Genomic DNA, 7734 nt, shown 5'->3' with positions numbered 1-7734 from the left:
GGGGTCTGGATGGACCTGATGCAGATGGAAATGTAGTAAACACCTTGTATTTGATATCAATGGATTTCATAGAATCATAGATTTGTTAGGGCTGCAAGGGGCCTTAAAATCATCTCGTTCCAACCCATTGCCATGGGCAGGGACACCTTCCACTAGACCGTGTTGCTCCAAGCCCTGTCCAGCCTGCCCTTGGACACTTCCAGGGATGGGGCATTTTTACCTCCACGAAGAAAAATCTAAATTGTGGTGCCTTTGAACACACACAGGAATTAACCTGTTTGACACCGAGACAAACCTACACCTAGGAGCCTTTTCCCCCTGTGGCACCAGATTGCTGTCACCCCCAAAGCAGTGGCAGCCTCTTATCCACCCCCAGAGGTGTGGCAGGAGACAGGCACACACACACACAACACACACACACACACACAAGCACTGCATGTGCACCTCACAAGAAGAAATGAAAGCACATCATCTAAGTTTGCTCAGGTTTAGCGAAGGTCAGAGATTTTCACACCTAGGTGAGCTGTCATCTGGCTCAGGGCAATTCCCTTTTCTCTCGCATCCTTTGCTGGAACAGCAGGAGAGCTTTACTGGCGTGAAAGACTAAACTGTCTTCGAGCTATAAAGGACTTGAGTCACAAACCACTCCCCTCCCCCTCCTCCCCGAAACACATTTTCCTATTAATTCAGGACCTTCCAAAATTGTCCTAATGTCTCTTCACCTGTTAGTTCTGAAAACCTGCTGAGGGCCGAGGCTTAAACTACGGGAGGTGACAAACCATATGGGATTTGCTCTAGGCAAAGTAATTCTAGACTGATGGAGTCAAAACTTCTCCTGTTTTCAAACGCTGAGTTTCATTTTCATGAACTTAAACTGAATGAAGTAATTGCCTAAGAACAGCTGCATCATTAAGACACAACAGCAACATCTAAGTAAAGACTAAAAAACAACCACACCGTTAGAAAGTGCAGCAATACTTGCATGAGTGGGCAGCTTCTAAGCTCAGGAATAAACTTTTGTCACTACAGCTTCTGTCAGTACAGTGACCAAGAGGGAGCTCCACATGCCTGGTACTGCAGAGCAATGCTCTCCTTTCTGATTTCTTAAAGGGATATTTAGAATCAAAAACTTTATTACCACTTTTGAGACAAGCTGCCTCTTTAAAATGTTCTCCTTTTTATTAAAACTCTGGTCCTTTCCTTTATTAATTTTTTTTTTTGCAAGTTCTTTAATTTTTCATTTCTTAAATCTCCCATTCAACAACTATCTTGGCTTTTAATGAAGGGAATTTTTCTGCATCCAGCAAACTGTAAACCATGTCGCTTGGATACAGCAAAAGCTGAAATTCCACAGATTTACATAAAGTCATACACTGTGTTGTGGAGAAAGTGTGCTGGGCATTCTCTGATTTTTGTATCTTGCATTAGAATTTGTAGGCACTTAGGAAAGAGGAAAATATAAAGGAAAGAGATACAAAGAGAAAAGAAGAAAGGAGAGAAAAAGAAGGAAAGAGAAAGAAGGAAGACAGGAAGAAAGAGAAGAAAGAAAGAAAAAGAAAGCAAGAAAAAAACAAGAAAGAAAAAGAAAGAAAAAGAAGGAAAAAGAAGGAAAGAAAGAAAGAAAGAAAGAAGGAAGGAAGCTGCTGTGATGAACGTAAAATATGACCTTTTCTTCTTAAAAGTCTGTGCTGTCCGTCTTGTTTAGCACCAGCGCTGCTCACCCTTTCCCTTCAAGACGCTTCGGAGTTGTTAAGCATCTAAGGGTGATAATTTGACTTTCAGCTAAACCGGAGGGCTGCAGCAGACAGCAGTAGGTGGTGATGTAATAGGTACCAACGCACATGGATATATAAATATCGTGGCTAGGGCTAAAGCGCTATGGCTGAGCAGCTATAGAAGAAGATCAGCACTTCAGACAAGACTCCTGGAGTTGAGATCAAGTTCAGAAGCTCTTGCTCCCGGGATTTCCTCTCCATGCAGCCAGCCCAGGGAAACCGCAGATCCTCGGGGGACTGACCACTAAGCTCCCTCCTTTCCCCCCCCGGTTGTTTTTTTTTTTTTCTTTTTATTTTCTTTAATTTCTTTTTTTTTTTTTTTTTTCTGTTTGGCTTTTTGTCGCTTTTCTTTTTCTCCTTTTTTTTTTTTTCCTTTTTCCCCCACACCCTCCCAAGTCTTCGACCTCACCATAAAGTGGGGGGGGGGGGGTGCGCGGGGGGAAAAGAAGAGAGGGTGGCGAGCGCGCATTTTCGGAGCCGACCGGCCCGTGGCTACCCCCCCTTAAAGCCGGGATGCCTCTCCCCGCGGCGCTGCTGCTGCCGGCGCTGCTCCTGGGGCTGCTGTGGCCAGGGGCGGTGCGTGCCCGGTCGCCCCCGGGTCGCCTCCCCGCCGGGCCCCGCCAGCGCCGCTGGGACGCGGCTCTTTTCGCCCGCTCCGTCGCTCGCCTCCCGGCCGAGCGCCGCGATGCCGCCCGCGACGGCGACTACCTCCTGGGCATCAAACGCCTCCGCCGCCTCTACTGCAACGTGGGCATCGGCTTCCACATCCAGGTCCTCCCCGACGGCCGGATCGATGGGATTCACAGCGAGAATCGATACAGTAAGACGGCGGTGCCGACCGCGGACGGGGCAGGTGAGGCGCCCCCGCGACCGCGGATCTGCCCTCCGGGCAGATCCGCGGTCGCGGGGGCGTCTCACCTGCCCCGGGGAGTGGTTTGTCCCCCAGAGGAGGGTGGGTTGCCTGGCAGAGTTCCCTAAAAAGTCCTGCCGGCGCTGCGTCTCCCCCGAGGGCGGCGGGGCCAGCGGCTGAGCCCACGGGGCGCTCCGGGTTGAGGGAGGGGGGGATCCCTCGGTGCCGCATCAGGTGTCGCGGGGTTGCCTCCGCATCTGAGCGAACCCGGCTCTCCCCCAAAAACTCGGAGAAGCATCTGCTGGGGGGCTTAACCCCGTGGCTCTGATAGCCAACTGAAACAATAAGGTGCGGGAGGGCGGAGGGGGGGGGGGGGGGATGTAAGCTGCGCGATGACAAATGTTTCATTTTGCCCTGAGCACGCTCTTGGCTTATTTTAACCTTTGTCTACACGAGAGAATGCCTGGGGGGCGAATTAAAAATAGATACTTGGCTAAAAGAGGAGAGGTCCCAGCGTGGGGCATAGGGCAGCACGTGGAGCACACGAGGCTGGGGTTCTGTGGCCACCCACAGCAGGGATGGGAGCCTGTGGGTGAGTGCAGCGCTGTCACCCCACGCTCCAGGGCGTACCCCTTTGTCCCCCTGATTCCTGTGTCTCCTCTGTAGGTCTGCTGGAAATTTCTCCCGTGGAGAGAGGAGTGGTGAGCATATTTGGTGTTAGGAGCGGACTCTTCGTGGCCATGAACAGCAAAGGCAAACTCTATGGATCTGTAAGTAGCCACCGAGTGTGCGCCTGGGGAGGGGACTGTTGTCAGCTGGGGTGACACGTGTGCACGGTGCTAAAAGCTGCCCAAACCCCATCCTTGCCTCTCCTGGGTCGGGCAATGCAGAGCAGCCCTGTCTGCCTTGCCAACAGAAGGCGTCCTGCCCACTTGTGCTGCTTGCTGAGGTTTTGAAGTGAACCCCCCTTTTTTGCATGACACTTCTTTGGTTCTCACACAAAAACTGCAGTCACCCAGCTATGATTACCCATCTTGCCTACCACATAGACCAACAGAGTAGCCATTTGTGTGGCAAGACCACAAGCTAGCCTCAGGCCATGTGTTTCTGGTAAGTACAAACAGCCCTAGGCAGGTTGGGCAATCGCTTACTCCATCTCTCAGAGGGCACTTGGACTTGTGATAAGCCAGGCCCTCACAAGTGACCCTTTCTGATGTGATGAATCAGTGACTGTCACATACCTATTGATCACTCTTTGCTGATGCTCGTGAAGAGAGAGAGTCTGTTCCCATGACAGTTCACCATCCTTGGGGTTTGATCTTGATTTATAGGAAGAAAGATCTATTAGGAGACAACACAGATCTTTTTTTACACTGAATCTTTGGAAAAGATAGAGACTTCTTATAAAATATATTTGAGGTGGACAGGGCATATCTTTGTCCATGCTGAGCTTTCCTCCTGCTTTTGAGTTCACCTCTGTGTAAGTTACTGTGACCAGCACAATTTCAAACTCGAGTTCCTGGGTCTCCTTCCTTACCCGTGAATTTTCTATGTCGTGTTTCCAAAGTATTTTTTGAAGGAGCTCAGACTGAGGAAGAGCCAGACTATGTCAGAGGTGACTAAGGCATTTTCACATGAAGACATGAAGCATCCAGGATCCTTTTCCAGGGCATCAGTCCTGTTACAGAGGATTTTAACTTACATAAAAGCCAGACAGAATCAGTCACCCAAGTGCCAGAACTTCCGTTGCATCATTTCTTAGGGATACTGCTGCTTTGGTGTCCTGGATAAAGAAATCTCCAGTCCTGTGTTCAGCTTGGCAGGCTGAGACCTCTCTTGCAAATCCCTTGGCTTTTACCCAGTAGTAAGAGATGAGTTCACTTGTTCCTCTCCAGATAACACACTTGTAACACCTGTCCCCCTTTGTACTCGCTTGCAAACGAAACCTCATCACTGAAAGGCTGGTGTTGCAGCTCTGTTTTCCTGAGCCATTAACTCAAGTTGCCCAAACCCTTCCTTCAGTTTTAAACTTTAAGAAGCGAAAAATACTGTCCATGCTGAGTGCCTTTAAAATGCCTCTTTTCTCCTCAAGCAGCATGAGAAAGTGCTGGTCTAATTCAGACTTTTCTGAAGCCTCTCAGGCAATTTACTGCTGGTGGGACAACCACTGAGCAATTAGATGAGCAGTGCTGCAGAACTGAGCTTGGGCCTTACCCACCTCAGCTCTGTTAACCCCTGTCCCTCCCAGGGACAGGGCTCCTGCTGTCCTTCCCAGCTTCAGGTGTACGTGCCTGGCCTGGGCACAGCATCCCTAATGATCCTCTGATTCCTGAGCCCTGTTTGAAGCTTCAGAGACCACTTCAAAAGGTTACTAAGAAGGGGGGACTCACCTGCAGATATCCCCACAACACACCTCCTACACCTGGTAGCAAGAATATTTCCACACCTGATGTTTAAAATTCCTTCCCTCTCATTCTTTCCTTTTCATTTCAGACCCATTTCAATGACGAGTGCAAATTCAAAGAGATTCTCCTGCCAAACAACTACAATGCCTACGAATCCAGGATTTATCCCGGGATGTACATAGCCCTGAGCAAAAATGGAAGAACAAAGAAAGGCAATAAAGTATCTCCCACAATGACAGTGACACACTTTCTTCCTAGAATCTGAGACATCTCCCTTCAGACCTACCTCAGCACAGGGGAAGACGCAGAACACGTTTGGGGAAAAGAAACATGGTGCACTTTTACTGGAGAGTTTTATGCAAGAGTAGGTGTAAGATATTTAAGTTAATTATTTAAATCTGTATATATTGTCACAAAATTTATTTATAGCTCCGATTTTTCTTTTTTTTTTTTTTCTTTTTTTTTTTTTTTTATTTCTGAAAGCAAAACAAACCTCCAACCCAAGGTCTTTTTCATTTCACGGTGCAACTAGTAGAAGACTTCCGCTCTGTGGTTTATTTAATTCGTTTCTAAGTTATCACAGGTGTGCTGCTACTCCGTGTCCTAAGCCAGGTGACATCCAATTCCTCTCTCTTCCAACGTTTTGCACTGTTTGTGTGTTGTAGGGTGCCTGCTGTCGTCCACGTGTTTGTATGTTTGTTTGTTTGTTCGTTCGTTTGTTACGGTGGCTTTGTTCTCCTCTGCGTGCCTTCCAAACCTCCCCCGTGACTCCCAGAGAAGCTCTTGGCCTCCAAGAAGGAGTGGGATGCCAGTGTGGAGCCACACACAATGCCTGAGCTCCTTTGTGCCGCGTTGCTATTTAATTGGAGCGGGATCGGTTTACCGCGGTGCGGAGAGCGCGGGGCTGGAGAGCCGCCCCACGAATCTGTTTTTAGATCTGCCAGCGCTGAACTTTGAACTTTCCTGCAGTCCCTCTTCTCAGTGGAGAGGCTCAAGCACCTCTGGCAGCTCGGCAGGATTGGGGCTGGGTTTGTCTATTTAGGCAAACCACCTTTTTTGGCCCTTAGTGATACAATTGCTTGGCGTAAGGCTAAAAAATAACGTGTCTGTCCCTCCCCCCAAAAATGCACTGTGGAACTACAGTGAACCAGTTTAACTTCATTCAAATCAAATTCAGAGACTACCTTCATTTTTCAAAGTTTGGGGAACTCTGTAATACCCGTAAGTTTTTAGAAGGCAAAAGCATTTGCTGGTTTCTAGTGAGCACGAGCTCCACAGAGAGAATTTAGATTGATTACAAGGAATCGAGGTTGGTTTGTACTATTTATTATTTTTGCTGCAGTATTTGGAAGGAGAAATATGCTGCTTTTTTTTTTTTTTTTTTTTGCTGTCTCATTCCCTGATGAAGTTGATTAATTTCTACCTCACTAACTCCCAAAGCCAGTCTCCTAACAAATTCTGCACAGAAGGAAGGTTCCCACTTTCCTGCTTGGGCTCACAGTTCTGGAGGAGGGCCCGGGGGAACAATCGTAATCCCAAATCTCTCTTTTTTTCCATATGTAGCCAAAAGTATTCAGGATAGAGTTGGTTGCATCCTATTTGAGCCTTGTCACGTTTGAGCTATCTTTACCCAGTGGTTTACTTTTAGTAAGGGTAATCATGGTGAAAATATTTGCAGACAGCTGTCAGGCTGCAGTACTGTATCGTCATCAAGTAACCCTATATTTCTCTTTATATATTTTTCAAGTGTAACTTGTGTCTCTAATGTGATGAAGGAAAAGACAGGTTTCATTATGGGGGAATCACTAAAAGGATTCATTTGTCTTTTTTGTTCTTTTTTTTTTTTTTCCTGCTTTATAAGATACTTCATCTTTGGGGCATCACAAAGTTAAGTGGGAACCAGGACTAACCACAATGTTTGATGACTTAGAGGATGTTTACAGATCATCTTCCCATCTAAACTAATTTTTTCTGACTACACACAAATTTGAGTTCAGCTTTTTTTTTTTTTCTTTTTCCTCTTTACATTCCTACACAAAAGCCTTTGTTCCTTTGTAATGGTATAGACCTGCCTGTATCCTCTGCTTACACATGACCTTGAAGACAAACTCTACTCACCAAAGTTCAGTAAGATCAGAGCAGACCAGGACCAGACCTTAAGGCAGATGCTGTCCGAGCAAAAATAATTAAGAAAAAAGGAAGCCAAATCAAGGCAGAGGAAATGTCATGCCTAAGGATTTATTTTTACCTGTAAATTGGGGGATTTCTGTACTTTCTGTGTTTTCTATATGTGAGCAATCATTGTGTAATTATCACCACTACCTCTGACAACTGATGATTTTGTTCCAGCTCTCAGACCCCAAAGATTCTCTCTGGGAAATGGTTCTTCTTTGTCACTTTCCACTTTTGTCACTTCATTAAACCCACAACCAACGGCCTCACACAAGATATGCTCAGAGGTAGTTGTTGTAACTTTTAAATATTGTGATAAAACCTCGATGGCGATGTTTCGTGGTATGAGCTTTTCACCATTTACCAGAATCTGTCTGTAGTTTTATACAGGTGCTGTTCAAGACTGTGGTGTATGTGCTGTGCACACTTAAATGCGTAATAAATGATACACGTTTACAATGCATGACACCCTGGTGTTGATTTTAGCTCTTTATAAGGGAACGTATCCTGCAGTGAAAGACAGGAAAAAAAA

General features: G+C 46.6%; 1 protein-coding gene across 1 annotated transcript; it reads left to right on the top strand.

Annotated features, from left to right (window-relative positions):
- Positions 1–2288: 2288 nt before the first annotated feature.
- On the top strand, positions 2289–5298 carry FGF4 (fibroblast growth factor 4). The gene is made up of 3 exons (XM_051777166.1): positions 2289–2595; positions 3292–3395; positions 5119–5298. Exons 1-3 carry the CDS (start codon positions 2289–2291, stop codon positions 5293–5295), a joined length of 588 nt encoding a protein of 195 aa, XP_051633126.1. The 3' UTR covers positions 5296–5298.
- Positions 5299–7734: the final 2436 nt, after the last annotated feature.

The sequence above is a fragment of the Manacus candei genome, unplaced genomic scaffold, assembly GCF_025592945.1.
Source record: "Manacus candei isolate 608988 ecotype Guabito, Panama unplaced genomic scaffold, ASM2559294v1 h1tg000009l, whole genome shotgun sequence".
Lineage (NCBI taxonomy): Eukaryota > Metazoa > Chordata > Aves > Passeriformes > Pipridae > Manacus > Manacus candei.
The sequence above is the reverse complement of the archived record's forward strand: the minus strand, read 5'-3'. Positions and strand labels throughout refer to the sequence as shown.